Below are 27,354 nucleotides of genomic sequence, written 5' to 3'. Positions count from 1 at the left end.
CTCTCTCAAAGTTTCACTGAGCGGTTAGGGAGGTGTGGAGGGAGGGCGGGCAAGTCACTGAGTTCAAGGGCTCCGTTGTGGAATAGGCCAAGTCAGCGTGGTCAGCGCCAGTCTGTGCCCTCAGGTGCCAGGAAGTGTCACCTTCAAGCTGCCCCTCTTTGAGGCTCCACCCTCCTCAAAGCAGCAGGGGATTTCCCAGCAAGGGACTAGCCAAGACCTCTGGGTAGGACAGTGTGTCCCACTCACTTTCTGGGAAACGATGCTTTTCCCTTCTGGGGCAGGTTCAGATGAGGCCTTGACTCATCAACCTAGGACTCCCAGTTCCGGCAGCCCCCACCAGCCCTGGAGGCTCCTGCCTGACCTCCAGGAAGGGCCCCAGGGAGAGGCAGGATCAAAGCACCCCCTCAATGAGTCACCTCACCTGCAGCTGGCACCCACCCCCAGCCCTGACTCATCCTTTTCCCAGCATCTCCTCCCCAGCTGCCTGGGGAACCTGACCCTCAGACAAAGCCACCGGGCCTCTGGAGAATGATGGATGGGAGCCACTCCAACTCTTTATTTTGCCCATGGCTAGGCTCACGGGGTGTCACCAGCTTCCACAAGGGCCACGTGGGAGGGTCCTGAGGACCAGCCTTGCCTGGAGGGCCTGTGCCCCTGGACACAGGACTGGAAAGGGCCCAGACCTGAGAGCAACCCCGGCCTTCACCCCCAGTGGGGAGCACAGGCCCAGCACACTACTAGCCTGGGCTCCTTGGGACCCTGCCGGCCTTCCTCACACCCAGAGCTCATCTCCAGGTTATTCTGGGTGGGTGGCAGGCAGGCTGGGGGTGGGGGTGAGCAGATGCCCACTTCCAGCACAACCACCTAGCTTTCCCATTTTCACTGGAGATCAAAACAAGGTGGCTGGGCCAGTGGGTGGGGCTCCTAGCCTCCCAGGCAGGTCTCCCTGCCTCCTCCTGAAGCTGCATCAGGACAGGGATAGAAACAAGCCCAGGTCTCCCTCAGGTGACACCAACCCCCCCCACCTGAGTCCAAGATCAGAGGGGACAGAGGCCAAGGACTGTCATAGCTGCCTCCATGGGCATGAGACACAGAGCAGCCTTGAGCACTATGGAGGGCCCCACAGTTCTGAAACACCTATTTCTAAGCAGCTCCCCACCAAGGCCCCATGCAGGGCCAAACCAGCAGGCCTGCTGGGGCAGCAGCTCCAAAAGGAGAGGTGGCCCGCGGGGGCCCCAAACTGGGCCTCAGGCAGGTCTAGGCCTGCTATGGCCATAAGTTCTGCTGGTGGTCGGCTGGCATCCCTAAGGCCCCAGCACCCCTAGCAGAAGCCTCCGCTTTTCTGCACACAGAAAAATTTGTCTTAGAGAAGAAACAAAGCAAATGGGAGAACCAAAAGGCAAAGCCAACCCAGCCCCCAGGATTGGTGGTGTGGAGCGGGCAGGAGCTCTTCAGGACAAGCGGTGGGCGCACAGGCAAGTGTGCCTATGTGATGTCCCGTTGCCTCGGCGGCCGGTGCACATTCCGCACGACGCACTTCACCATCCACTCGATGCCCTCACGCACCCCCTTGCTGTGGAGACAATGGGCATGAGGCGGGGCTGGCTGTGGCCCCCGGTGCCCAGGGTGAACCCCACTCACCCTGTGAGGGCCGAGCAGGCCTGGGTCAGGCAGTCCCGCCTGCCAATCTTGGAGGCACAGTCGCTGAACGCAGTCTTGATGTCAGGGATGGAGAGGCAAGTCTGGGGGAGGTGAGGCCATGAGGGGTAGGCCTGCCACCCTGCCTACCCTCTACCCCCGGAGCAGTTCCCAGAGCTGTGGGGGTAGAGGGCAGGTGGGAAGCTTCCAGGAGGTGCCTCCTGGCTACTGTCCAGGAGGGTACCTGCCTGGTTAGCAGCCTCAGGGAGACACACCCTGGCAGCACGACCCAGATGCTACAGAACACGCCACCCGCCTGTTCAGGGCCTCCTCCATGCGAACGGCTGCCGTGATGCCACCTCTCACCAGTGGTTCATGGAGTGGGGCCGGCACAGCTACTGTGCTCAAGGGCAGCAGACAGGTTGGTGTCAGCACTGACTCCCACCCTGAGGTGCTTCTGCACTCTTTCCAGACCTTTACCTGGGTCTGCCCAGCAGGAGGCCCATGGCTGCAGAGGAATGGGGCACTGCTGCCTCTGGTGCAGAGGTGCCAGCACAGCAGGAAGAACCCAGGGGGTGGGGGTGCTCTGTTCGCCTGGGGCAGCCACACTCAGGGTAACTGAGGAAGGCAGTGGCCCTCCCCTGGGAGAGGTCCCCATCTGGCAGGAGCAGAAGCCCACTTGGCCTAGGGGCTCACCTCAACATCCTGCTTATTGGCCAGCACCAGGATGGGGACACCGTCCAGCGCCTCGCTTGTGACCATCTTCTCTGGGGCGGGCAGAGAGGTGGCAGTGAGCACCCTTCATCCACCTCCACACAGGTCCCCACATCCCTGCCAACCCCACATGGACGCACTTGGCTGGTGCCCTCCTGTCCTGGCGTGGCCCAACCTCCCCCCAGCCCAGCTCTGGAATGGGAACTGTGCAGACTGAACCCTCCCACTCCCCGCATCCCCAGCCTGGCTGGCTGTACCCACCAAACGCCTGTTTGGATTCAGACAGCCGCTCTTCATCTGTGGAGTCGATGACATAGATGACACCATGACACTCTGCATAGTACTGGGCAGGAGGAAAACCAGGTGCTGAGCCTCGGGCACTCAGCCACCTCAGGGCAGCCCCTAGCTGGGAGACCCTGCTAGGGTGCTTCCTGGAGGTAGGGCAGAGTGCAGATACACCCCAGACCTGCTGGGACAGGGTGGCCACCTTCCTCACCCACTTCCCAGGTGCTGTGCTCTGAACCCCACTTCAGGATCCACTGCTGAGACCTACCCACACTCCCTGGCCTGTGGAGAGTGGCCAGAGGAGAAAGGATGGGGCTCCAGGTCTCTATACACCTGGGTAGGGGGACCCAGTGCAGACAGCAAGGCAGTAGGAATACCAATAGGGAGCCAGGGAAGGCCTCCTACATGTTCAAGGCAGCTCTGACCCCTGCATGGGACAATAGGGCCAATGACAGAGCCATGCCAGGGAGTTTGGAGCTCTGTAGGCTGGCACCAGCAGGCCAGCCGGCCCTGGGTTCCTGCAGCAGCAGCCACACAAGAAACACCCCGCCTCCACACACACACACACACACACACACACACACAAGCACCAGAGCCCAGGGTACAGGGAGAGCTGTGGGGAGTGAACAGCAGCATCCCTGGGAAAACAGACACATGAAACAAGGCCTGGTGAGTCCACCTTCTGTCCTGATGTTAAGAGGACAGAAACGCCCATGTCGCAGGAGCAGGTGACTGCATCCTTCTTGTCTCCACCCCAGCTCCTGCCCGGCAAGAACTCAGGAACTGGGAACACCTGCACATCCCTCAACATGGGTGGCCTCCTGGTCCACAGACCAACCATGAACCCCAAACCTGAGGCCTCTCTAGCTGGCCTGCTTGGGTGATACGGGACCCGGGAGCTGCAGCCCAACAGTGCAGGCCTCCTAGGCAGACAGGGGCACTGTGGGGTTTGCAGCAAGTCAGTGAGGGAATCACTACTTGCGTCCCGGACCCCCGTGGTGGCAGAGAACTTCAACTGGTGTGTGACTGGGCCCTGGCAGATGGGGGCTGGGTCCACCAGCAGGGTATGACCAGGAAGCAGTGGCAGCTGTGAACCTATGGTGCCCACCAGACCCAGATCCTGAGGACAGTTGTCACCAATGCCCACACTCTGGAGGCTCTCATGTGTGGCCTGGAGAGACGGAGGCCACAAGTCCTCCCTGTGGCAGGGTGCCAGAGGGTCCACTGGGTCCACAGACATGGCCTGCAGCCGGCACGTGCACAAACCTATAAGTACCAGCTTGTAGCATGAGCAGAGGTGCTGGGTGGAGGTAAGGCTGTAGAGGTGGGAGTGAAGGTCCACCAGATGCTGTCGGACTGCAAGGGGGCAGGGACAGGCCCCGGGACATAGTCTCAGAACAAGGGGAGAGCAGGAGACCCACTTTACACTCCTCCTGGTGACTCACACGGCTGGGGACATGGCACCCCTGTGCAACCCAGTCACCAGAGGCCAGCAAAGCCCTGGCCTGGCAGAGGCACCTGATGCCATCAGCAGGAGGCAGGGCACCCACTCCATTTCAAGAGTCTGGGAGCATGTGAGAAATCCAGGGCCCATCCTGCCGAGATGGCAGGCTCAGTCCTCGTGAGGAGGCAATGGCAAGGCTATGGCATGAGCAGAAGTGGAAGCTGGGGCTACCACCAACCACCAAGCTGGCTTCCCCTTGGGAGGAGTCAGACCCCAGCCAGAGGCGCAAGGGCAGCAGAGCACCTTCACTGGCTGTGTCCTGGCTGCCATGGTGGGCAGTGCGCCAGCTCCTGCAGGACCCACCAGAGCTACCTGAGTATGTCATAGCTGCCCGCCATGGTGACCTGCCAAGGGGATGGGATCCCAGCCAGCTTGGCCTGACATGGGGCAGCGCCCAAGATGACCCTGCCCCTGACCAGATCTTCATCCCCCACAACACTTGCCAGCTGCTAAACTCTGACACGCCCTGCCCCTGCTACTCTGAGACCCTGGCCTGTAAAGAATGTCAGGTCCCCGTGTGGATCTGAGGTTTGAACAAACAGCCCCTGGCTTGGTCCAACTTAAATGGTCACAGAGAGCCTGTCAATGACCTTCTGGCCATGAAATGGACAGGGTCTTCTTGGCTGGAGGTCAGGACAGGGAGGACACTTTGGGGAGAAAGAGGGGGAAATGACCAAGGACTCCCTGCTGGGGTCAAGCCAGAAACCAAGACTAGGGCATTAGACATCGGCAAGTGCCGGGGTGGTCAGTACCCCTAGAGCTGAGCGAGCCTGTCAGTGCCCCTGGCTGTCCACTGGGTTGGGGAGGGGAAGAAGCTCGTTCCACCCTGCTCTCTGCTGGACCCTGTGCCTGGCAGAGGCTGAGTGAAAGACTAATTCCGATTCTGAGGTCTCAGAAATGCTTCAAAAGGTTGAAAAAAGAGACAGGTGCTGTGAGCCTTAGAGGACATCCTCCCCTCAGTAGGAGGGACCCCATGGGGGAGACTCGGGCCCCGGGTCTGAAGCTGAGAGCCAAAGAGGCATGTGTCTTCCCTGCTCCTCAGGCATCCTTTGTCTCGTCTTGTGCTGATTAGCAACAAAATCTATAAACCTAAAGGAACCAGTGCATCCCTGCTCTTGGGGGTGTGACTGAGGAACTGGGATGGGGGTGAGCCTCAGGAACCAAGTGGGTCACAGAAGCTGCCAAGAGTAAGGAAAGAAGAAGAATCCTAGGCCTTCTGAGAAAAGGAAGGACGAGACTAAGGTACCACCCGGATAGAGATGGTGCCAGGGAGCCAACGTAGCACCCACCCATCTTACCTTGTCCCACAGAGACTGCAGCTCCTCCTGCCCCCCCAAGTCCCAGAACATCAGGCGGGCCTTTCCCACGTCCACAGTGCCGACTGCAGAGAAGAGACAGGTGAGGCTGCAGTTCTGATCCCTGACCCACCAGCTGCCAGCTCTCCTGGGAGAAGCAGGCTGAATGGAGCAGAGGCCTCACCCGTGGCCTGTGCACACTGCAGCATCCTCAGCGTTCTGCCCCCAACCCACACCCGCAAAGGACCCTTACTGTTTAGGCCCACGGTGGTAGTGATTTTGGACAGACTCATCCCCTTGTAGTTCTTGTTGAATCGGGTCTTTGACTGCTCCAAGAAGGTCTAAGGGCAGAGAGAAAGAGGCGTGAGATAGAATTGCAATAGTTTTCAAACACCCCTCCTGGGGCTTATTCCTTTACAACAAGGCAAAAGAGAACAACATTTGCCTTTTAAATCGGCTGGTTGTATCTATCCTATGACCTTAAGCAAGGTTCAGAGCCTGCCTGGGTGGAGAACACGCAGCTAAAAAAACACCGAAAGGACTGTGGGGGTGGGGGATGGCGCTGACACGGAGCGGCACTCACCGTCTTCCCGGCGTTGTCCAGACCCAGGATCAGGACGCAGTACTCGTCCTTCTGGAACATGTACTTGTACAGGCCCGACAGCAGCGTGTACATCCTGCCCTGGGCACCCGAGATCGGTCACGGACGAGACGGCCCGCACCGTGGACAGAGGGTCCAGCTGCCAGCACGGCCGCTCACAGCTGAAGCCCAGGCCCTCCTGGCTCCGCCTCGCCTCCCCTCCCCTCCTCTCCGCCCGCCTACGCCTCCGCAAATGCTACAGAATCGGCTCCGCGCTCCAGGTGCTCACACGCCCACTCCGGCCCGGCCAGGGCGCTCTGCTCGCAGGCAGAGGGCAGCCCGTCCCGCCCCGCTTCTAGCTGCTCCCCTGCCCGGGCTCCCTTCAGGCTTTGCTCCCCTCGGGTCTCCCTAACCAACGCCCGCTTCGGTCCCCGCCCGCCGCGAGCGCCTCTTAAAGACGGGGCGTCTGAGGACTGGTGACTGCCCAGAGCAGTCGTGAGGCGGGCGGGCGGCGCGGACAGACTGCGGACCGGTCGCCGAGCCTGGGCCCAGCTCCGCCCACCCGCCTCGATGTACCTGCGACCGCCGGCCGGACCGCCGAGCCGCGGAGCCGGGAAACCGCCTCGCGCCTGACCCACCGACCCCGCGCTAACCCCGCGCGGCGCCTGACGGGACGCGCGCTGGTAGGCCAGGGAGGTGGGGGCCTTCCCGGCAGCCCCCGCGCCAGACACTTCCGCCGGCGGCGGCTCTCGGGCGGAAGCGCCAGTGGGCTGCAAGGGCGGAAGTGGGGCGCCGGGCGGCTTTGGCCGGTGAGGCCCGCTGGCCGTCTGTGGCGGGGGCCGGGAGACCGCGCGGAGGAGGGCCTGGCCGGGGGGAGGGGTTCTGGGCAACGGGGCCTTGGCCCGAGGTTGCTGGCCTAGCGGAGACGGGCGGCGCGAGGCCGCAGGTGTGGGCCCGGCCGGAGATACTAGACTTGGACGCATAGACCCCGGAAGAGCTTGAAGGCAGCTCCCGGGAAGGGAATCGAGGCCGTGGGGCCGGCGGCCAAGGGCCAGTTTTGGCTCCTCCTCTCGGAGCTTGAAATCTCTCCAGGTCCAAACGAAGAGACTGGTTTCGCTGGTTGTCCACCGAGGGTTGCGGTCGGCCAGCGTTCAGTGCCGGCGTTGCGGGGGCTGTCGGTCCCAGACTCATCTATCTTCTCTTCTCCGCAGCTCTGGCTCCCACGCCTCCCCTCTGAGGACCCAGGGACCCAGCCCCGCAGGCCCGGGAAATCGGCCCCTCCAGGCAGGATGGACGAGGAGAGCCTGCAGACCGCCCTCCGGACCTACGATGCGCAGCTGCAGCAGGTGGAGCTGGCCCTGGGCGCTGGCCTGGATCCCTCGGAGCTGGCCGACCTACGCCAGCTGCAGGGGGACCTGAAGGAGCTGATCGAGCTCACTGAGGCCAGCCTGGTGTCGGTCAGGAAGAGCAAGCTGCTGGCGGCGCTGGATGGAGAGCGCCCAGCCCAGGAGGATGCTGAGCCTTTGGCTCTCCAAAATGCCATCGCGGAGACGGCGGAGGTGCCGGTAGCCCCCGGGGCAGAACTGGAGACTGTTCCTTCGAGGGAGACTGGGCCAGGACCCACGGAGCCTGGGCAAGAGGAGGACGACGGGGAGGACGAGGAGGGCGGGGCAGCACTGAGTGGGAGAAAGGTGAACGCCCCCTACTACAGTGCCTGGGGCACCCTGGAGTATCACAACGCCATGATCGTGGGCACCGAGGAGGCGGACGACGGCTCCCCGGGCGTGCGCGTGCTCTATCTCTACCCCACTCACAAGTCCCTGAAGCCCTGCTCGTTCTTCCTGGAGGGGAAGTGCCGCTTCCAGGAAAACTGCAGGTAAGGCCTGAGTCCTCTAGGCCCCTAGCAGTGGGGGCGGGGGGCACGGGGCGCGGGGACTTGCGGACAGAACCTTTGCAGTTCTTTGCAGTTTTGTTTTTCTTGGCCGAGCAAAATGCTGAGAAGAGAACTTTATAGGGGCATGGGGTTCTTCTAGCAGTATCCTTGTTTAGAGGTCTTCTTGGCTTTCCCCCAGGTATGTCAGAAGTACAGAAGGGTTTATGTTGAAAAGAATGGAGCGCCGCCCCCCCACCGTGACCTGTCTTATGCTTCAAAGTGAAACTTCTAAAATTTACTTATATTTTAGATATTTTATTAGAGAAGTGGTCAAACACCCGGTAACTAGGGAGAGTAGCATAGAGACTGCTCACACTGTCTGATAGGTCAATGTTTTGCTACTCTTGTATTCTCTGTTACTGCCCCTGGAGTATTTTAAAGCAGGTTGTAGGACTTACTGGGCATTTTGCCTGTAAGTACTTCAGGATGCCCGCTTAACCTCAGGGACAAGGATGTTATGTTAAAAATTAACCTCCTTGTCACTCTCACACCTCACCAACTTAACAGCAAGACCTTTTTCGTATTTAATCACGAATGTTGTAATGATGTTGTGTTTTCCTTATGTATATTATGTTTAATTTTGCTTCTTTTTCCTTTCCAAGGAATATTTCCTGAGATTTCTAGTAGATGATTTTCTTCTTTAGTCAGTAGTCCAGGGTAACTGTTCAATATCTTCAGCTGTTTGATTATCTTATTTCTTTATAGATTTTTGCTGGGCCCAGAGTCTTATTTGGTGCAGTTCCCCTTTTTTTCCTTTTTCCCCATGAGTTTTGTGAAAAGTGTAGTGTACATACAGGAAAGTGCATGAATCAGTCATAAGCCTCCTTGAGCTTCCACAGGGTGGTACTGCCTTGTCCCCCAGCAGAGAGTTAAGGAGCAGAGCAGGGAGCCCTCCATCCTTCCTGCCATGGTCCCTCTGGAGGGTTCCTCCCCGTCCCTGTGCCACGTCCCATGTGGGGATGAGAACTGACATATCCATGTGCTGCTTCCTCTGGGCAGCACTGTTCCAGGGGTTTCACGTGTATTCACTCATCTGGCAGCAAGCCCGCCAGGTAGGCCCTACAGCTGCTGTGGTTGCTGGACCCCCGAGGGGCAGTCGGGCTCTGAAATGCTGCTGCCTGCTGTCAGCTTCAGGCCTGACCCATGCAGCCCACCAACCCCACCACCACCCAGGTGTGAGTGTTATTTTGTTGCTTTTACTTTGGATTTTTATTTTAAAATTTACTTATTTAAAATTTATTGTAAAGATAAAGTAGTGTTGAAGTGCCCTGGGACCTGCCTTTCTATCCTCCCCTCCCGGGAGGCTTGTCACAACTATGATGAGCATCTCTCTAGCGTGTGAATCCTTTACAGGCACGTGTGTCTGTGAACAGAATATTCTTGTGCTTTATTTTCTAATTAAACTGTGTTGTACAGCCTGCTTTGTTTTGCAACTTGCTCTTCTCACTGAGCGTGTCTGGGAGAGAAGTTTGCATTGATACTTATAGGACTGTTTTGTGCATTTTAACTGCTATTATTTTTCCTCATTAATATGCCATATTTTATTCTGTCTCCTGGTGTTTCCCAGTTTCTATTTACTAAAAAGAACACACTGGAAGTCCTAGTGCACATCTTTTGTCTCTGTTGAGAATGTCCCCAGCGTGGGTGGCACGAGCATTGTCTTTCCTTGTGCTCTGTCTGCTTCCAAGTCCCTGGTCTGCTCTGTCATAGTCACCTTAGGCACTCTCGGTCACGTTCTCTGACTTGTGGATTCGAACCCACTGAAGTGAAGAGGTGGTCTTGACTGAACTTGTATTTCCTCGATTATTAGGAAGATTGAACATTTTTTCATACGTTGTTCTAACTTTATCGCTCTGTGTTTCAGTATCCTTATCCATAAAACAGAGAGGAGCATGTCTTTTGCAGTTGTTAAGAGGGTGGAATGCATTAATATGCAAAGGAAAACAGTACCTAACATCGAATAAGGATGCAGTGGACTTAAAATTTTTATCTTGTTGTTTTAAAGGTCAAATCCAGGAAGTAAAGACAGCACAAGGGATCACTGTAACACTTGAGTACTCAGCTGAAAACTACAAAGCTGCCAGTTACCCTGGGGTCCTCTGTGCCTCAGCCCAAACACAGCCTTATCCTTCTTCCAAAAAGAACCACCACCCCAACCTTTATGATAATCGCCTCCTTGTGTTCCTTGTGGTGTATCACTCAGATACGGCTAAGGTATAAATGTTGCAGTTTAATCTTGCTCACGTCTAAAGGCTGCTGTGTGAATCTGACTGTGTACCCCCACTCCTGCCTTTCTTGGCTTCCCAGTTTCACTGTTGAAGGGCCAGACCCTTTAATTCTGACCATCACCCACCGCCCTGGTGCAGCCCAGCACATTCTTGCAGTGACCGGAAGGCTGGCAGCTGGATCCTGGGACCTGCTCACTCTCGGGGCCCCACCTGGGCACAACTCAGTGCTCTGCTGCTTCTTGCAGCATGTGATGCTCAGTGCCTGGATCTGCTGGTATGGTGTGGATTGCAACAAGGAGCTTTCAGCTCCATCAGCTCATTTACCAGCTAGGGTGTTTCAGAGACACCTCTCCTCCTGTAGAAGCTGGCTAGGTAGTGGGACAGATTGTATAGAAAAGGCAGGATAATGCCTGATGTTTCTCTTTCATCTGCTTAGTTTCCAAGATAACAAATTGGTTCTCTTTCATCCTGAGGTGATAAATTCACTTTAAAAAATATTTAATATCCTTGTGGACTGATGGACTTAAATGCATTTGATGAATTTCAGTCCACTGAAATGCTGATTTTTATTGAAACTCAAGCTGTCCCACCCTTGCCAGGTGGAGCCTTTTCATGTTGGCACCTCGCCCTCTTGACACGGTCCTGGAAATCAGGATTCCCCACCCTCACCTGTGCTCTTCTTGCCACAGCCCTGAAAGCAGCCAAGTCTCTGAGAAGTCCTGGTTTCTTTTAATGGCAAATGCTATTTCAAGACTCACAGTGGAGGCCCTGGGATGCACTTCACTGCAGGGGGCTCAATGCTAGGTCTCTTCAGCAGACAGAGCTAGAAGTGCAGGTGGACACACGCTAATGTCTGTATTAGTGCATCTGTATGTTCAAGGACAAGTGCCTAGTGAGTTCATACTAATTTCTTAATCTTTTCTGGATTGCATCTGTATATCCTTCTCTCCCTCAGGACTCTGGTCTTCAAGGACCAACGTCCCATAATTAACTTGTTTTATCCCATTCTGCATACACAGGACGCTCTCAGAACAGCATTCATTCTTTAGTTATGACGACTGAAAACTGTTTAAAGCATTTTGACGCGCACCTCCCATTCTCCCTGCCATCTGACTGCACTAGACCTGCACAGGTGGCTCTCATGGCTATCTCGGCCCATTGTCTCCCTTCACTCTCAGCATTAGTTCTGGAAGGAACTTAGCGTCTCCTGCTCCCATCTACCCGTCTGTCAGGGTCTTCTTAGTCATGTTGGTTGTCTGAGACTTATTTTCTGGTAGGTTCTTTAGGAAGGGCTCACAGGAATAACATTTGTAGAGACCTAGCATGTCTGTTTGGAGAAGGCAATGGCACCCCACTCCAGTACTCTTCCCTGGAAAATCCCATGGATGGAGGAGCCTGGTGCGCTGCAGTCCATGGGGTCGCTAAGAGTCGGACACGACTGAGCGACTTCCCTTTCACTTTTCCCTTTCATGCATTGGAGAAGGAAATGGCAACCTGATCCAGTGTTCTTGCCTGGAGAATCCCAGGGACGGGGGAGCCTGGTGGGCTGCCGTCTATGGGGTCGCACAGTTGGACATGACTGAAGCGCTTAGCAGCAGCTTGTCTGTTAGGCTCTGGTTGTGTCTTTCATGAAGACACAATTCAGCAGTTTTGATGAACATGTATAGGATTCTTGGTTCATGTTGCTTTCCTTGAATATTTGATACAACTTACTCAATTTTGACATAAAATATCCTTTAAAAGGTTTTTTTTCCCTTGTAAATTATATGCTCTAATGGTATGATGTAAGTATCCAACTTCATTCATTTGCATGTGGGTATCCAATTTCCTGAGGCTTCCCAGGTGGCTCAGTGGTATAGAATCTACCTGCCAATGCAGGAGCCACAGGAGATTCGAGTTCGATCTCTGCATTGGGACGATCCCCTTGAGGAGGAAATGGTAACCCACTCCAGTATTCCTGCCTGGGAAATGCCATAGACAGAGGAGCACGGCAGGCTACTGTCCCTGGGGGCGCAAAGAATCAGACGTATACAATTATGTCCTTGACAAACAGAGATACTTTTGCCTATGCTCTTCCAATTCGGCTGGCTTTTATTTCTTTTTCTTGTTTAACTGCCCCACCTAGAACTTCCAGTACTATACTGAATGCTAGTGGCAGGAGCACTTCCTGTCTGGTCCTGATCTTAGGGGAAAGTACCCCTCCTCCCCTCCTTGAGTGTGATGTGAACTGTGGGTTTTCCGTAGATGCTGTTTATCAGGTTGAGTGTTTTTAACAAGCGAGGTCGTTGGGTTTTTCCAAGTGTCTTTTCTGTATCAGTTGATATGCTGGTGTTCTGTTGATGTGCTGTGTTTCATTGAATGGCTTTCCCCTTTTGAACCACCCTTGCATTCCTGGGATAAACCACAGTTATGATGTGCACTTATTCTAAATGCTTGTTTTCTCATTCATGTGTTTACTTATTATTCTAGACGGTGTTATTGATAAATAATTACAATTATTCACAAATAATTATAATTACTCATAAGTCATAAGCACTATTCATAAATGTTGTGAGGTAGATGATTAAGTAGGGGTTGCTGGAGGTTTGAGTTTGGGAAACATTTAAAATTTTTTCCTTATGAAATCTGTAGTCTGTCTTTTCCTGCCTCTGTAGTAACACCTCTTCTGTCCTGCGTAGATTTTGTCATGTTAGGATCTTTTCCTGGGTGCCCTTCATTCCATTGGTCAGGCTGCCTGTGCTCTTAGTTGACGTTGATTTCATGCACATGCTGTTAACTGCTCCCACGGTTGGGAACTTCGGTTATTTCTGTCTTCCATGTTTGGTTCATACCCTTCTGGCTCAATCTTTGCATATGTCCACCATATGCAAAGTCCACCATACTCTTTTAGGGTCATTTTATAGACGCACTTGCTGGCTTAAGAAGGACAACAAAATTTAGGACTTCTAAGAGTACTGAAGATTCTTGCAGGGAGGTTTATTGGTGGTGTCTGGGTGTGCTGAGGAGGAGTTTGGCCAAATTCCCCCTGGGTCTGGGTCTCTTTCCTCGGTTGAGCAGGACTTTTCAACCACCGTGCCTGCCAAAAGACACGTGGACTGGTCTTGCATCTGCTGGTGCCACTGGTCACTGGCAGTACCCTGGGTGCCCAAGGACGGGCAGGGGTGAGAAGGAACCTCCCAGAACCCCACCCAGGAAGGTGACTGAAATGCCTTCTCTCCTCTCCTTTCTCCCCACGGTCTCCCCACGCAAGGCTGGCTGTGTGTCGGAGCCAGGGCCTGTCTTTGCTTGCTCTTGTGGGTTAGAACGCTTCCTCCCTGAAACGGGGGCACTGCAGGAGATGTGTGCCTGGTGGCTTCATGTCTTTATTTGGCCAGGTTCAAAGTTGCAGCCCTCTGTTCCCACACTTCCTGTCCCACCTCCTCTCCTGGTTTTCGTTTTGGTGTCACTGTTTCAGTGACAAAGACAAGGCAGCACCATCACAGCCAGGTCCTCCTAGTTGGCTGGGGAGGACTCAGCCCTGTGAGTGACGCAAGCAGACCCCCTGTCTTGATGACCTGTTGTGTCCAGTGGAGAGGTCCCGGGGCACTGTTGTCACAAGTGTGTCTCCCAGCCACGTGTGTGCCTGTGTGTGCGTGACTCTAGCCCAGGAGGCTGGAGAGTAACCTGAAGCCTCTAGTCCTCAGGGCACCCAGGTCCCTCTGAGAGTTAGAGCACAAGCACATGTGTGTGTCCATACATGCATTTGTGTGCTTGTGTATGTAAGTGTGTGCCTGTGTATGGTGCATGTGTGAATGTATGTGCCTCTTTGTGTCCATGCACGTGTGTACATACATGTGTGCATGAGTGCACTTATATGTGTGCCTGTGTATATATGTATGCGTGTATAGGTATGGGTGTGCATTCATATTTATACACGTGTTCAGTTTATGTATCTGGGTGTGTGTACATATGTGCGTGGGTGTATTGCATGTGAATACATGTGTTCAGTGTCTATGTGTGTAGGTGCGTGTCCATGTGTGGGGGGGTGTGATGTGTGTATACATGTTGAGTGTATATGTGTGGGCGTGTGTACGTGTGGGTGTTGCGTGTATATACATGTTGTGTTCAGTGTAGATGTGCATAATTGTGTATTATATGCCTGTCTGTAGATGACTGGACATGTGTGTCCCTCTCTCCATTCATGTCTCCATGGGGCTGTGTCCAGGCAGGTAGACTGGATTCTCTGGGCTTGTGGGACCCTGGTGGCCATACCTGAGTTATGCGGCCCTCTCTGCAGGTTCTCGCACGGGCAGGTAGTCTCAGTGGACGAGCTGCGCCCCTTCCAGGACCCGGACCTGAGCTCCCTGCAGGCCGGCTCTGCGTGTCTGGCCAAGCGGCAGGATGGTCTGTGGTACCCAGCACGGATCACTGGTGAGGCTGCCCCGGGGCCTCCCTGACGGGCCCTTCCCAGGAAGCCCTCTCCATGTGTCACATGTGTTAGTCCTGCGTGACTACTTCTCTGGGTGGGTGTTGGGGTCCCACCCCACACATGAGAAGAACAAGGCCCCCTTGGTTTTGGCCCCACCCTGCTCCCACCTTCCAGAGAGGTTACTTCCGTGTGCTGCCCTGCTGCCTCTGTGCCCCTCCAGATGTAGACAGCGGCTACTACACAGTCAAGTTTGACTCTCTGCTGTTGAAAGAGACTGTGGTAGAAGGGGACAGCATCCTGCCCCCGCTGCGCACAGAGCCTGCAGGGTCCTCTGACTCGGACGGCAGCGATGCGGATGACCCCAGCTATGCTCGAGGTATGGCTGCTGCCACCCCCAAGAGGCTCCCAGCTGGCAGGGCCCACACTGTGGTCAGTACAAGGACGCACTCCCGGGGAGACAAGGGTGTGTGTTGGACCTGGGGCATGTCCAGAGACCCACAGACGCAGAAACCATAGTCCCACGCAAGCCATGGGAGGGGATGGGATGCACAGGAAGGGACAGCTTCCTGCAGGGCACAGGGACCTGTTGGCTGGATGAAGGATCGGCTGTCAGTGTCTGGCCTCCCCCCAGGGGTGGGGGTGCCCATGTGGGGTCCGTTAGCCGCATTGTCCATACTGATGGATGGGAGCACTGCTCTCCACAAGGGAACAGGGAGTGTGGAAGAGGGCCATCCTGTGACCAGGTCGTGGAGACGGCCGGGCTCTGCCTTCTGCTTGTGCCACACGCCCTGGGCAGGGTGCTGGGGATGCTGGGGGCCGGCTGTGCAAAGCTGTGTAGAGCTGAGCTCTTGGCTTAGCCTTGGCTGGAACCCAGGATGCCCTGCATCCAGCTGGGTTAAGCCACTGCCGTCTGATGCCTGCAGTGGTGGAACCTGGTGCTGCCAACCCTGGGACCTGCAGCTCTGCTTTTGCCGGCTGGGAGGTGCACACGCGGGGCATTGGCTCCAGACTCCTCGCCAAGATGGGCTACGAGTTTGGCAAGGGTGAGTGCACGTGTGCTGCATGGGGACAGGAGGGACTCCCCATCATGGCCCAGAGGTCCAGTGGCAGTGCCAGCCTGGCATTCCCCTAGGTCTGGGCCGGCATGCAGAGGGCCGGGTGGAGCCCGTCCATGCTGTGGTGCTGCCACGTGGGAAGTCACTGGACCAGTGTGCAGAGATCCTGCAGAAGAGAACCCGGGCTGGCCAGGCTGGTGTCAGCAAGCCCCCAAAGTGCCGGAGCAGAGGGAGTGGACCTGGGGGCCGCCCACCTCCTCGCAGTGTGTTCGACTTCCTGAATGAGAAGCTGAAAGGCGGGGCTCCGGGGGCCCCAGAGGTGGGGGCGGCGCCCCCTGGGAGGAGCGGCAAGGAGGTATACCATGCCAGCAGGAGTACCAAACGGGCCCTGAGCCTGCGGCTCCTCCAGACCGAGGAGAAGATTGAGCAGACCCAGCGAGCCATCCGGGGCATCCAGGAGGCCCTTGCCCGCAACGCTGGCCGGTACGTGTGGCCCTGCCCCAGGTGCCTCACCCCTGCCCAGCTTCCCCTGCGAGAGTTCGGGGGTGGCGGGCCGGGTCTGAGGAGGGGCTGGAGTGGGACGGCAGTGCTGAATGTGGGGCCCTCCCCAGGCACAGTGTGACAACGGCCCAGCTGCAGGAGAAGCTGGCAGGAGCCCAGCAGCAGCTGGGGCAGCTCCGGGCCCAGGAGGCAGGCCTGCAGCGGGAACAGAGGAAGGCCGACACCCACAAGAAGATGACTGAGTTCTAGAGCCCTGCACGTGTTGTGGACAGAACTGAGGGGCCTTGGCTCCTGCTGCCCTTGGGCAGACAGTGGGGATGCCACCAGAAGGGCCAGCCTGCTCTGTGGCTACACCTCACAAAGGGCCTTCTTGCTGGCCTCTGGCATGTGGACACTGCTGAGCAGAAACAGGCTGCAGGGGCCCCTTCCTGATGCTTCCCTGCACAGAGTCCACCTGCCAGTGTCCTGGGGTGTCTCGTGAGCAAAGACATTAAAGTGACTTTGTCTCAGTGTCTAATTTCATCGGAGGCTCAACTGGCTGTGGGGTCTTTGGGGAGTAGGGGTCTTTGCACCAGGTCACAGGGCTGGGCTGGAGGGGTCCTGAGTGAGCCTGCTGCCCCTGCCCAAACCCAGAGCCAGGAACCTCCCTGCTGCTCTCCCAGATGTGGGTCACAGCCTAGGATGCCCCCCAACAGTGCCTGACAGCCAAAAATGGGTGGAGCTGTGGTGGGAGGAGACCTTGGCCATGCTGGGCCCCGGGGTAGTGCTGTTAATGGGGCAGGAGGACCCAGCGAGCTGGGGGTGTTGTGCATGTCTCCTCACCCGTGCACCTGGCACATCATGGGTGGAGGCAGTGCCGACTCGCCCCACCAAGTACTGTCTAGACCCCAGGCGGGGCCACAGCAGGTGGGGGCGGCTGCCGTGGCGGGGAGATGAGATGAGGCGCACAGGAAGTGAAGTGGGGAGCTGGGCTGCGAGAGACAAAGGCACTGTGCCTCAAGGTGCCCAAGCTGCCCGCCACCCCAGACGGTGGAGCCGCACTACACCCCGGTCTCGGTGAGTGCTACTCTGGCCTCCTGACGGCGGAGGAGCCACACCACGTCCTGGCCTCGGTGAGTGCCCACTCGCTTCCGGCCTGGTCAGGGCCCCAAGCTCCTTAGTGCCTTCCTAGGATAGCTGAGGGCTGGAGTCTGGGAGGACTGGGCCCTACCAAGTCAGGGCATTGGGACCTGGGCCCTACCAAGTCAGGGCATTGGAACCTGGGCCCTCTGGTGAGGAAAGCCCACTTGCTGGGCCTGGGCAGACTGGCCCCCACCTCCAGAGACTCCCCACCCCATAGCTCTGTGCGACTGGACACCTGCTCCCCCCTGCCCCCGAGCAGCTCTGCCAAGACTCCAGGAAGTGGACATCCAATGGCAGGGGCAGTGGGAGGGGGAGGGGTGGTGAGCCAGGGGGAGAAGGGGAGTCCATGTTTAGAGTAGCCCCTCCAGCCTGCTTGACTCCCCAGCTTCCCAACCCCTGGAGGGCCAGTCTTCAGTGGACGGCCAGGAGGCACCACCTGGACAGGAGCCATTCCTGGGCAGGACGTGGCTATAGGTGAGTCTGTGGCCTGTGGCTTGCCTTCCTGGGGTGTGACCTGGGTCTCAAGTTCAGCCTGTGACCACAGCAGGGCCTTAATCAGGCCCCATGCTCAGCCATCAGTTGGGTCATCCTTGCCAACTCAGGTCCTTGTAGGGGCCAGGCAGAGCACACCTCACACCAGCACCCCCAGGCAGAGATGGGAAGGTGGGCGCCAAGGTATGCCCCCTCGGCCTCCGTAGGAGGGAGGGGCTACCGAGACGTGGGGTTTCCTGTGTGCTGAGTCACAGCGCACAGCGGGGAGGGGACCTCCTGGCAGCATGAGACACAGAAGTGGGGCTGTCAGGTGGGTTCCCAGTCCCCCAGTCCCTCAGTCTCCAGCACCAGTCTTCAGCTTGCAGGCTCGTCCACATCTTCACAGGATGAGGCTACAGGGGTCCTCAGTCCCTCCTGCTCTCTGGGTCCTAGGGTGCCTCACACTGCTCCTCTGGCTGTGGGTGCTGTGCACAACCTGCAACAGGTATGTCCATCCCTGCCTGCCCTGGGTGGGGCCTGGCTCAGCTCTACAGCCAGAGAGGGGGACTCAGGCAGGCCCAGCACGGCTCTGTACATATACTTCCTGACGGGCCTTGGACCGGAGGCTGACATCTCTGACCCGTGTCTCTGCCTCCCTGGGCTGATGACCCTCTGCCACTCAGGAAGCAGGCACGGAGGCAGCCGTCCAGGCTGCAGGGCAGTGCGATGCCAGCAGAAGTGGTGAGTGCCAGAGTATCCCTGGGGCCAGACTGTTGCTGGGGCCAGGGTGGGGCCATCTGGAGGCCGACCAGCCTTCCTTGCCCCCAGTCACTGCTAAGACGACCCCACTGCTCCCTCAGCAAGTCGGACACCAGGCTGCATGAACTGCACTGCAGCCGGCCCTGTAGCAGAGGTGAGCTGGTGGGAGGGCCAGGGCCTGGAGGTGGGCAGGCATCCCCAGACCTCCCAGTAACCTCTGCCCTCTCTCCACCCACAGCTCCACGGCCTGCCAGCATGGATCTCCTACGTCCACAGTGGCTGGAGGCATCCAGAGGCATAACCAGGCCCCCAACACCCTTCTCACACCAGGAGCTGCCCCTGGCTGCGCCCTCCACTGGCCCAGAGGCCACCTATTCCAACGTGGGGCTGGCAACAATCCCCAGGGCCAGGCTGGCAGTTAGCTCTGGGGTGTGGGCAGGGGCACGGCTGACCAGCAGCTATGCCAGGCCTGGGCCTGAGGCCAGACCTGTGGTAGCTGAGTATGCTTGTGTCCAGAAGTTCAGGGGAACAGATCGGGGCCCCCAAGGCCTGGGGCAGGGGAAGGTCGAGGCAATCCCACCCACTCAGGTAACCCAAAGGATATGAGATAGGGTGGGTGGGACTGGGCAGATCCTTCACTGAGTGGATGGCACTGACTCCTCCCTGGGCTGGCTTCCTTTCTCCAGGTGGACATCCTGTATTCCAGGGTCAACAAACCTAAAAGGAGGGACCCAGGACCTGCCACAGACCAGCCAGACCCCAAAGGTGGGGGAGCAATTTTGGCTCTGGGGAGTGACCCAGCCTACGAGGTCCTCCCTCTTGGGGGCCTGGGTATGGACAAGAGCCTCCTGGAAAACGTGTATGAGAGCATCCAGGAGATGGGAGCACCTCTGGAGCCCCCGAGCTCCAACTTCTATCAGGAAAGGACGTGTGCGGGGCACAGAGACACTTTGCTTCCTGTCTAAGCCTGGGGAGGGGTCTTCATCGCTTCCCTGCCCTGAACACCCAATTACAGATGATCCTTCCTCCAGAGTGGGCTGCGAACCCTTCTTTCCCCCACAGCCTCTCCCCCACATGCAACTGACAACACAAATTCCAGACAGCAGCGCTGCCAGCATGTGGGGTCCCCCGGATCCTGGCTGCCATGTCCTCTGCAGGGCAGGCTCTCAATAAAGCCCCAGATCCCTATACCTCAGCCTGCTCTTCTCACCCTGAGAGCCTTGGGGGTGGGGTTTGGTTCCGCTGGGCGTGCCAGGTACTTGGGCCAGGTCAGCTGAGACTGCCTCTGGTCGGGCTAGTGGGAAGGGGAGCAAGCCCTGGGGGGCGGTCCTCAGGCCGAAGGGTTCCTCAGAGAGGTGAGCTGGGCCGCATGGTGGCCGCTGATCGCCAGGGAAGGCTCCACCACAGTCCTTGGAGTTACATAAGGGACGGGAGAGGTGGGCAGTCGTACGTTAAAGAATAACCTGCTCCAGGGAGGTCCGCCAAAGAGACGAGCAGAGGCTCCCCTCGAGGAATCCGGCCAGCCCTGGGACCCGGGCGCACGGACGCGGGGGCGGGAGCCCGGCCGGCGGGCGGTGCTAGCCGGGACCCCTCCTAGACCGGCGCGGGAGGCGGCCAGCGCGGGAGCAGCCGGCCTGGGACGGGGCGTGACTGCAGGGCGGGCCAATGGGCGCGGGGCGGGGGCGGGACCTCGGGCCGCGGGGAGGGGGCGGGGCCGGTCGGCAGCCTCCAGGCGGCGCGGCGCGGGCGGCGGCCGATCCAGGGCGGGGGTCGGCGCCCCGGCCAGCCCGGCCCGGCCCGGCCCGGGGCCGCGTCCCGAGCGTCCGCCCTAGCTGCTGCAGCCTCGGTGTCCGGCCGGCCGGCCATGGAGGCCGAGCGCCCTCCGGCGTCCGGCCCGGGCTGCGGGCGTCCCCACTCCGCACCGCCGGCCGGGACCCCGCGACCGCGCCCGTGTCGGTACCCGCGCCGCCGCAGGTACCGGGCGTGGGGCGCCGACAAAGTTCCCGCTGCGAAGATGGCGTCGGGCTGCACGAACTTTGGGCCCCGGGGCGGGGCGGGCGGGGGCGGCGCGTCGCCGCGCGTGTCCGTGGGTCCGGCGGGGCTGGGCTGGCGCCCTGAGTGCTTCCCGCCGCGACGGCCGGGGGCGGGGCCGGGGCGGGGCCACACCGGCCGCAGCCGGTTTGGGGGCGGGCACCAGTGGGTCTGGGTGGTGGTGGCGGTGGCGGTGGCGGTGGGGGTGGGGACCTGGCCGCTCCCCGCGCTGAGCCGGCCGCGTCCACAGGGCCCTGCTGTTGAGTTCGCGCTGCCCCAGGAGCCGGAGCCGCGAGCCGCGGACCTCGGAGCCCCAGGGGCGGGGGCGGCCGGGCCCCCGACACCGTCAGCGCACATCCCAGTGCCAGCGCATAGGTGAGACAGGGCCCGAGTGCCAGGCCAGTGGGGTCGTGTGCACACGTGCGCCTGTGTGCAGGAGTAGTGGATGGGCGCAGGTAGGAGCCTTCTCGACCTCACCCCCGCAGGGGGGCCTCAATGGAGGGCAGGTCAGCGTCCTGAACTGGGTTTCTGTCACCGCCTCCTGGCTCCCCTGCCCTGGAAGAGTTGAGTAGAAATGACCAATGTATTAGCATGCTTTGTTCACCCCCTCCCCAAACCCCTGGGATTCAAAACGCAGATTTTGGAGGTGTGCATGTCCCTGTCTGTGCAGAAGAGACAGTGAGGCCAGCGTGGAATTGACTGTCCAGGAATCCTGGGCCCAAATGACCATCTCCCCATCCCTGTCTGCAGAGAAGCCCTCCCCGGTGCCTGATCCCCTGGGCTGGCGGTGGAGGCAAGGGCCTGCTCTGGCCTGGCCCCCTGGGGCCCCAGGACCCGCTTGTTCTTACAGCCCAGTCTCCCTTGGCTGCTGCTGGCTGCTCCCGCCCTCCCAGGCCTGGCTCTAGGCCCACAGCTGCTGTTGCACAACCCTGGTTAATGTGTGATTGGGGGGAGGGCTGGGCCTGGCCAGGCCTCGCCAGGCCTGGCGGCACCAGTCTGGGGCCTCAGACCCCTGTCCAGCACCAGGGTTTGAAGAAGCCACGGTGGAACAAAGGCCAGGCTGCAGAGAAGTCAGGCTTTGGAAGGAAGACCCCAGCCCAAGCCTGTTCCTGGTGGTTCCTGGGGATTTGGGACTTAGCAACTCGAGCTGGGGGTGGGGCTGGGCATCTTGCCCAGCCGGCTCCTGGAGTGAGGGAGCCGGGTGCACACACGTGCCCAGGCCTGCACGTGTGTCAGGCCAGGGGGCAGGCCTGGAGTACTTCTTGGGCCCCACCTGCCCCTACCCCATCTCCTCCAGAACCCCCCCAGGAAAAGCCCGACTGGACGAGGTCATGGCTGCCACAGCCCTCACAAGCCTGTCCACCAGCCCCCTCCTGCTGGGGGCCCCAGGTGTGACCTTCAGCACAGGTGAGCTGAGAGACCTGTCTTGGGCTGGGGGTGGTGGCGGGGCTCAGGATCCTACGAGCTGTCAAGCCTGGTGGGGCAGGCAGACTCCAGCTGGAATACCATCTTCCAAGTACATCTCCTGAGTCCTGAAATGGACATCAAGACACCCATTGCCCCTCTCTGCGGCCCAGGACCTGTCTGCCTCCACCCGGCAGGCCAGGCATCTCCGCACCCCAGACTCTTCCACGTTTCCTTCTCTGTGCTGGAAAGCCTTGTTGCCAGGTGGTAGTGGCCACCTTCTCCCTGCCACTGCCGCCTCAAGAGGTTCTTTGTCCTCAAGCTCACCTGGGGCCAGGTGAACAGGCAGAGGCTCTGCATTCAGGGACTTGTAGGCAGCATAGCCTGGGCCCCAAAGTCCTGACACGGGAGCCCGTGTGTGTCCACAGAACCGTGCCTGGAGCCCTGGAGGGAGGCCCCAGTGCAGCCACCGGGCAGCGGTGGGGGCTGGGACCCTGCCAGTGACCAGTCCTCTCCGTCTACACCTTCACCACCGCTGCCCCCTGAGGCAGCCCACTTCCTGTTCGGGGAGTCCGCGCTGAGGAAGAGGAAGGTGAGCCGGGGTGGCCCTTGGGGCGGGGTAGACGTGGGGGATGCCCAGCCTGACTGCCCCCTGTTGCCCAGAGCTCGCTGCAGGGGCTGTTCCAGTGCCTGTGGAAGCGCTGCGGGAAGGTGCTGAGCTCCGCGTCGGGGATGCAGAGACACATCCGCCTGGTGCACCTGGGGTGCGGCGGGGCCGGAAGGGGGGAGGGGCAGGAGTGCCAGGCAGGCTTCTGCTTCAACCCCACCTTCATCCCCCGTTGCTCCCCTGACCCTGCAGGAGGCAGGCTGAACTGGAGCAGAGCGATGGCGAGGAGGACTTCTACTACACAGAGCTGGATAGCGGCATGGACTCGCTGACCGATGGGCTGTCCGGCCTGACCCCAGGGTCCCCCACGGCCTCGGTGCCACCTGCCTTTCCCCACCTGGAGCCGCTGGAGCCTCTGGCCCTGCCCAGCCTTCTGCGCCTGCCTGCCATGCCCCCACCCCCGGTGCTGAGCACCACATCCCCCTCCCAGGTGTGCCCCAGTGACCATGCCCACCAGGTGGGTAAGGCTGCGGGCAGCTCCCAAGGAGCACAAGGCCATAGCAGTGCCTCCTCTCAGGGCTGCCTGGCACCCGTCCGCCTGGAGCCACAGCCTACCCCTGTCAGGGCCTGTGCGCCAGCCCTGCCAGCCAAACCCAGTGCCAACCCAAGGTGGGTGTGTGTAGAGGGGCCAGGGAGGGCGCCAGGCAGGGAGGGGCCCAGCCCTGATAGCACCCATGTATCTGTGTGTTCCCTCAGGAAGCCCCGGGGTGATGCCAAGAAGTGCCGGAAAGTGTACGGCATGGACCACCGGGACCTGTGGTGCACGGCCTGCCGCTGGAAGAAGGCCTGCCAGCGTTTCCTGGACTGAGCCTGCCCAGGGCCTCTCCGAGCTGCAGGGTCTTCTTTTTAAGAGGGGAGGTCCCCACCACTCAGAAGTGCCTCTGAAGAAACCAGCCTTTGGCCTTTTGCACTAAAGCCAAACCTCACCGCTGTCCCCTCGGCCCGGGGTGGCCGCCCCCCAGTCGGCCCTGGACTTGTCAGGAGTGTGACGGGGCCATGCAGGGCGTCCTCGATGCACTTTGAGGGGTGTCAGGGAGGGGCGCCCCTGCCCGCACTTCACCTGACTGAGGGCCCAGGCGCATGTCTGTGCCGTGTTTGCTCAGGTGTCTCACGTCTGGGCTGAACCAGGCGAAGAGTAAAATTAAAGATTCGGGACTTTTCCAAAAGCTGTGTCTGTCTCCTGGGTGGGAAGGGACATGGAACTGGGACCCTGCCACAGGCAGGGGTAGCAGATGGGCAGAGAGGAGGCCAGTAGCCAGGCCACAAAGGGCTGTGGGGTGGGGCGCCCTCTGGCCACCTCTACCCAGGGCAAGGCCGGAGGAGGGGACGCTGTCTGTAACACACACGAGGCGATGGCTCAAGCAGCAATTTCCCGATTTATTGAAAGTGATCGCTTTGCAAGAATATCTAACTAATCCCGTCACAGAGACGAGACCCACAGGGGTCCCAGAGCGCACCCAGCAGATAAGAAATCTCAAGACCACTAGGGAGGAGGTGCTGTTGGCATCGATGGCTCCAGGGAAACAGGCAACAGCCCTGATGTTCCACCGACCGATTACAAAAGACCCCCCACAAATGTGAAACACGTTTCCAATACAAACACAGGTTTATAGTCATTAATATAAAGTCGATATAATATAGATTATCCCCAGAAAAAAAATCAACAATCTTCAAACACTGCCCTTTTTTTGTCTGTTTTGTTTTTGTTGACAGGTTGAAAGCATGTTGAAAAAATAAATATTTAAGAAAAGCACACACACAGCGCCCTCACTACAAGGAGTTCTAAAAAGGGCCGGGTACAAAACACAATATAGGATCTAAAAATAAAAACACCATTAAGTATGGCTTTCTTAAGAGTTGCACATGTCACAGAATGAGCGAAAATAAGATTATCTTTCATATAATATTGCAAAAAGTTCCAGTTTTTGCATTTTCTCAAGAGTTCTTTTTTCTAAAAAGGAAGATGTGCAAAGTTGGAAGCAGTAGCTGTGTCCTTTCAATCGAGGTCCCTATCCAGTCCTGGCAGTGTTGTGACTATTCCCAAACCCAGAGTCCAAACATACAACCCCGTCAGGATCCAGAGCTTGATGCAAAATCTTGGTTCTCCGCCCCTCCCCTACCCCAAAGAACGAGCCGCCTGATGGCCCACCTTCCGCGTTGGTGATGCAGACGCCGAACACAGACGCATACACGGGAAGGTACAAAAATGTGAGATGTGATCTACACGCTTTCCGCTTCATAAAAAAATATTTATTAGTTTAAACATTGCTTTGGAAAAAAAAAAAAAAACCACGATTAAAAAAAGAAAATCTTCATTACATGTCTTTCCCTTCATGTTTGCCTCCATCTCTGAAATCCAGCTTACACGAGAATTAACACGGGCTCAGGGGCGGGAGGTGAATTTCCCAGTGAAGTATCGTTTTGAGGGAGAAAACACCCCTGTGGCACCGAGGGCCCCGGAGGGGTCAGCCAGGGTGGTCCAGAGTGGGAGTGGGCAGGCCCTGAGAGTGGCGCAGAGGTGGCCCTGTACAAAACCCAGAGATGCTTGGTAGCAAAGGTCTGGTTTCCAAATGCATCTGATAGAAAGTAAGTCTTGTTTATAAAAGGGTTTAGAAAGTGGGGGAAAGGTCCACAATGGGGAGCCCCACTGAGTGGCTCAGACAGGCCCCACTATGAAAGGCAGAAGGGGGCGCGGGCTCCAGAGCCCCCTCACCCTGGGCTCCTGCCCCCGCCGGCCGGCCCTTCCCTCAAGGATGCTGACAGCTGAGGATGGGAGCAGTCCTCTTCTGAGAAAAACATGGCTGATGGTGTTTAAAACAAAACAAAACATGAAGCTGTGACTTCTCCCCTGGGCAGGGATTCAAGGACAGCACCATCCAGGTGCCTGCAGCCAGCCCTGACTGCCCCCCGCCACCCCTACAGCAGCCACCTGGGAGGGGTTGGTGGAATTTGCCTTTCTCCATCTAGAAAGAGGAGCGGGAACCCGGCAGGAACACAGGGAAGCCATGCAGTGCAGGCTAAGGGAAGAGAGAAAACCCAGTCCAGCTCTCCTCCAGCCCCAGCTCAGCACCTCAGGGCCCTGACTTGGGGTCCCTTGGGGGCTCCTGAGAGAGGTGGGTGCAGAGGACGGAATGCATGTGTCACAAGCCTTAAGGAAGACAGGCTGGTGCTGGACTGGCAGCCTGATGGGGACGGGCAGCGGGCAGCGTCCTCACGGCACGAGGTGGGACCCCAGCCCCTTAGAAAAGAGAGAGGAGGGTGGATGAGTTTGTTTACAAGACGGCGAGGCTCGGGAAGAAGCCAAAGGAAAGACAACTCTGAAGATAATGCCAAACAAAACCATTTCACGTGCCGGCCTCAGTTCCCTTAGCGACTCACGGAACTGGGACCCAGAGCACCTGGGGAGTGGGGTGGCCCCCGCGGGCGGCATGAGCAGCACGGGCGTCAGGGACACCCTCCGGCGTTAGCAGCAAGGAAGGCAAGCCGCCCGGGAGGGTCAGCAGGAGTGGCCTAGGCGCAGCAGGACGGCGGGGCTGAGGGGCAGGCCGGCCCGGCCCTCAGAGAAGTGCACACGGAGAAAGAGGAGGCGCCTGCAGTGGGAGCACCTGGGCCTGTCCGCCCGGCTGCCTCCGTGGGGAGATAGCACCTGGGCGCCCTGGCCGAGGTCGGCAGCTGCTGTATGTTGAGCACCAAAGCCCAGAAGGGGGAGGGCCGCAGGCCTTTGTGGACGCCCGACCTGGATCCCACAGGCTGCCACCGCAGGCACAGCCCTCGAGCCGCCAGCAGTCCCTCTGCAGCTGACAAGGGGTTGGGGGGACTCAGCCCTGGATGGCCGGGGTCAGTGGAACTCTCCTAACAGCCCCGGGACCCAGGCCTCAGGGACACAAAGGAGGCCCTGGCCAGCACTGGCCCCTTCCTGGCCGCCAGCCTCCTGGGCTCCCCTGAGGCCCGCCATGTGCCCCAGGTTGGGGAGATGCTGAGGGCTCTCTCAAGGCTCAAACCCACTCTGCGCCTCCACCCTGTGTGTGACCCCAGCCCCGCTAGCTGGGGCAGCGGCCGCCTCAGAGCCCCAGGTTGCTCTCCACGAGGGGTTGGGGGCAGCAGGAGAAGGGGCCCGGGGCACACACAGGTGAGGGTGGCCGCAGCCCATTGCTCGCCTGGCCTAGGAGATCCAGGCGAAGTCCTTGTCCGCGCCCCCCGTGGGGCTGTGGGGCCCCCGTGGCGAGTCGTCGTCCTCCTTGTCCCCCAGCAGTGTGTCCTCGGGGGCTAGGCCCACATCATCCTCGTCCTCGCCCAGCTCCTCCTCGCCCTCACCGCGTGGGTCCTCAGGGTCCTCCAGGTATGGCCCGTCGCCTGCGAACAGCTCGGGGGAGCCCTCTGCGCCGCCACCATCCAGGGACCCGGCCCCGCCGCCACCTGCGCAGTCGGCACACACGCCATGGCGCCGCGAGCCATGCTTGATGCCCACGCTGGCGGCCGACATGAACACACGGCTGCACAGCTTGCACACGTACTTCTTGTCCTTGCTGTGCACCTGCGGGGGCACGGCTGTCAGTGTGGGGGCGGTCAGTGCCGGGGGATGACAGTCAGTGTGGGAGGACAGAGGTCAGTGAGGGGGGATGGTGGTCAGTGGTGGGGGCTGGCAGTCAGTGCAGGGGGAGACGGATGACTGGGGGGCCCAGAGGGTGAGGTCTGAGTGAGGGGTGGAGACTCGATCCACTAGGCTGCTCACACCCCTAACCCTGGACAGGGGTTGAGG

General features: G+C 59.0%; 5 protein-coding genes across 18 annotated transcripts in view; 3 read left to right on the top strand and 2 right to left on the bottom strand.

The window, feature by feature from the left end:
* Positions 1-527: 527 nt before the first annotated feature.
* Positions 528-6,731, bottom strand: ARFRP1 (ARF related protein 1). 4 transcript variants are annotated; one of them, XM_070381413.1, is made up of 8 exons: positions 6,593-6,731; positions 6,020-6,118; positions 5,690-5,777; positions 5,440-5,522; positions 2,614-2,695; positions 2,335-2,405; positions 1,642-1,742; positions 528-1,573 (listed from the first exon to the last, which is right to left on the bottom strand). In XM_070381413.1, exons 2-8 carry the CDS (start codon positions 6,110-6,112, stop codon positions 1,486-1,488), a joined length of 606 nt encoding a protein of 201 aa, XP_070237514.1. In that variant the 5' UTR covers positions 6,113-6,118; positions 6,593-6,731; the 3' UTR covers positions 528-1,485. The 4 variants fall into 4 exon arrangements, 3 of the variants coding, with proteins under 3 accessions (XP_070237514.1, XP_070237515.1, XP_070237513.1); XM_070381414.1 differs by having other exon boundaries at positions 6,020-6,113; positions 6,593-6,720; XM_070381412.1 differs by having other exon boundaries at positions 6,020-6,176; positions 6,593-6,702.
* ZGPAT (zinc finger CCCH-type and G-patch domain containing) lies at positions 6,567-16,663 on the top strand. Of its 4 annotated transcripts, none has more exons than XM_070381405.1 (7): positions 6,567-6,699; positions 7,228-7,892; positions 14,454-14,587; positions 14,806-14,961; positions 15,509-15,628; positions 15,718-16,123; positions 16,252-16,663. In XM_070381405.1, the coding sequence occupies exons 2-7, from the start codon at positions 7,306-7,308 to the stop codon at positions 16,388-16,390; spliced, it is 1,542 nt and encodes a 513-aa protein (XP_070237506.1). In that variant the 5' UTR covers positions 6,567-6,699; positions 7,228-7,305; the 3' UTR covers positions 16,391-16,663. The 4 variants fall into 4 exon arrangements, with proteins under 4 accessions (XP_070237506.1, XP_070237504.1, XP_070237505.1 ...); XM_070381403.1 differs by lacking the exon at positions 6,567-6,699 and adding an exon at positions 6,742-6,825; XM_070381404.1 differs by lacking the exon at positions 6,567-6,699 and adding an exon at positions 6,850-7,108.
* Positions 16,664-16,801: 138 nt separating this feature from the next.
* Positions 16,802-20,132, top strand: LIME1 (Lck interacting transmembrane adaptor 1). 4 transcript variants are annotated; one of them, XM_070381409.1, is made up of 6 exons: positions 16,802-17,253; positions 17,649-17,737; positions 18,114-18,239; positions 18,418-18,647; positions 18,732-19,081; positions 19,180-20,132. In XM_070381409.1, the coding sequence occupies exons 3-6, from the start codon at positions 18,142-18,144 to the stop codon at positions 19,456-19,458; spliced, it is 957 nt and encodes a 318-aa protein (XP_070237510.1). In that variant the 5' UTR covers positions 16,802-17,253; positions 17,649-17,737; positions 18,114-18,141; the 3' UTR covers positions 19,459-20,132. The 4 variants fall into 4 exon arrangements, with proteins under 4 accessions (XP_070237510.1, XP_070237511.1, XP_070237509.1 ...); XM_070381410.1 differs by having other exon boundaries at positions 16,802-17,737; positions 18,188-18,239; positions 18,418-18,475; positions 18,563-18,647; XM_070381408.1 differs by having other exon boundaries at positions 16,802-17,737; positions 18,418-18,475; positions 18,563-18,647.
* A 26-nt stretch (positions 20,133-20,158) lies between these two features.
* Positions 20,159-23,761, top strand: SLC2A4RG (SLC2A4 regulator). Its single transcript, XM_070382019.1, has 7 exons — positions 20,159-20,467; positions 20,775-20,899; positions 21,822-21,931; positions 22,357-22,520; positions 22,592-22,692; positions 22,788-23,204; positions 23,292-23,761. Exons 1-7 carry the CDS (start codon positions 20,159-20,161, stop codon positions 23,401-23,403), a joined length of 1,338 nt encoding a protein of 445 aa, XP_070238120.1. The 3' UTR covers positions 23,404-23,761.
* A 191-nt stretch (positions 23,762-23,952) lies between these two features.
* The window catches only part of ZBTB46 (zinc finger and BTB domain containing 46), a 51,592-nt gene continuing 48,190 nt past the window's right edge, over positions 23,953-27,354 (bottom strand). For all 5 annotated transcript variants that reach the window (XM_070381391.1, XM_070381394.1, XM_070381390.1 and 2 more), the window contains one exon: positions 23,953-27,129. In XM_070381391.1, the coding sequence (XP_070237492.1) occupies positions 26,758-27,129 (372 nt within the window). In that variant the 3' untranslated portion in view covers positions 23,953-26,757. The remainder of the gene's footprint in view (positions 27,130-27,354) is intronic.

Source organism: Bos mutus, chromosome 13 (assembly GCF_027580195.1).
Source record: "Bos mutus isolate GX-2022 chromosome 13, NWIPB_WYAK_1.1, whole genome shotgun sequence".
Lineage (NCBI taxonomy): Eukaryota > Metazoa > Chordata > Mammalia > Artiodactyla > Bovidae > Bos > Bos mutus.
Note: the sequence above shows the minus strand (reverse complement) of the source record. Positions and strands in the feature narration are given on the sequence as shown.

Bases quoted from the DNA above. Each gene is read 5' to 3' on its own strand.
- SLC2A4RG (XM_070382019.1), top strand. From the start codon at position 20,159: ATGGGCGCGGGGCGGGGGCGGGACCTCGGGCCGCGGGGAGGGGGCGGG. The intron at 21,932-22,356 runs GTGAGCTGAGAG...GTGTGTCCACAG, and splicing joins AGGTGTGACCTTCAGCACAG to AACCGTGCCTGGAGCCCTGG. The intron at 22,521-22,591 runs GTGAGCCGGGGT...CCTGTTGCCCAG, and splicing joins CCGCGCTGAGGAAGAGGAAG to AGCTCGCTGCAGGGGCTGTT.
- LIME1 (XM_070381407.1), top strand. From the start codon at position 17,610: ATGTTTAGAGTAGCCCCTCCAGCCTGCTTGACTCCCCAGCTTCCCAAC. The intron at 18,240-18,417 runs GTATGTCCATCC...TCTGCCACTCAG, and splicing joins CTGTGCACAACCTGCAACAG to GAAGCAGGCACGGAGGCAGC. The intron at 18,648-18,731 runs GTGAGCTGGTGG...CTCCACCCACAG, and splicing joins CAGCCGGCCCTGTAGCAGAG to CTCCACGGCCTGCCAGCATG.
- ZGPAT (XM_070381405.1), top strand. From the start codon at position 7,306: ATGGACGAGGAGAGCCTGCAGACCGCCCTCCGGACCTACGATGCGCAG. The intron at 14,588-14,805 runs GTGAGGCTGCCC...GTGCCCCTCCAG, and splicing joins GTACCCAGCACGGATCACTG to ATGTAGACAGCGGCTACTAC. The intron at 16,124-16,251 runs GTACGTGTGGCC...GGCCCTCCCCAG, and splicing joins CTTGCCCGCAACGCTGGCCG to GCACAGTGTGACAACGGCCC.
- ARFRP1 (XM_070381413.1), bottom strand. From the start codon at position 6,112: ATGTACACGCTGCTGTCGGGCCTGTACAAGTACATGTTCCAGAAGGAC. The intron at 5,778-6,019 runs GTGAGTGCCGCT...CTCTGCCCTTAG, and splicing joins TGGACAACGCCGGGAAGACG to ACCTTCTTGGAGCAGTCAAA. The intron at 2,696-5,439 runs GTAAGATGGGTG...CCTCCTGCCCAG, and splicing joins TGCAGTCTCTGTGGGACAAG to TACTATGCAGAGTGTCATGG.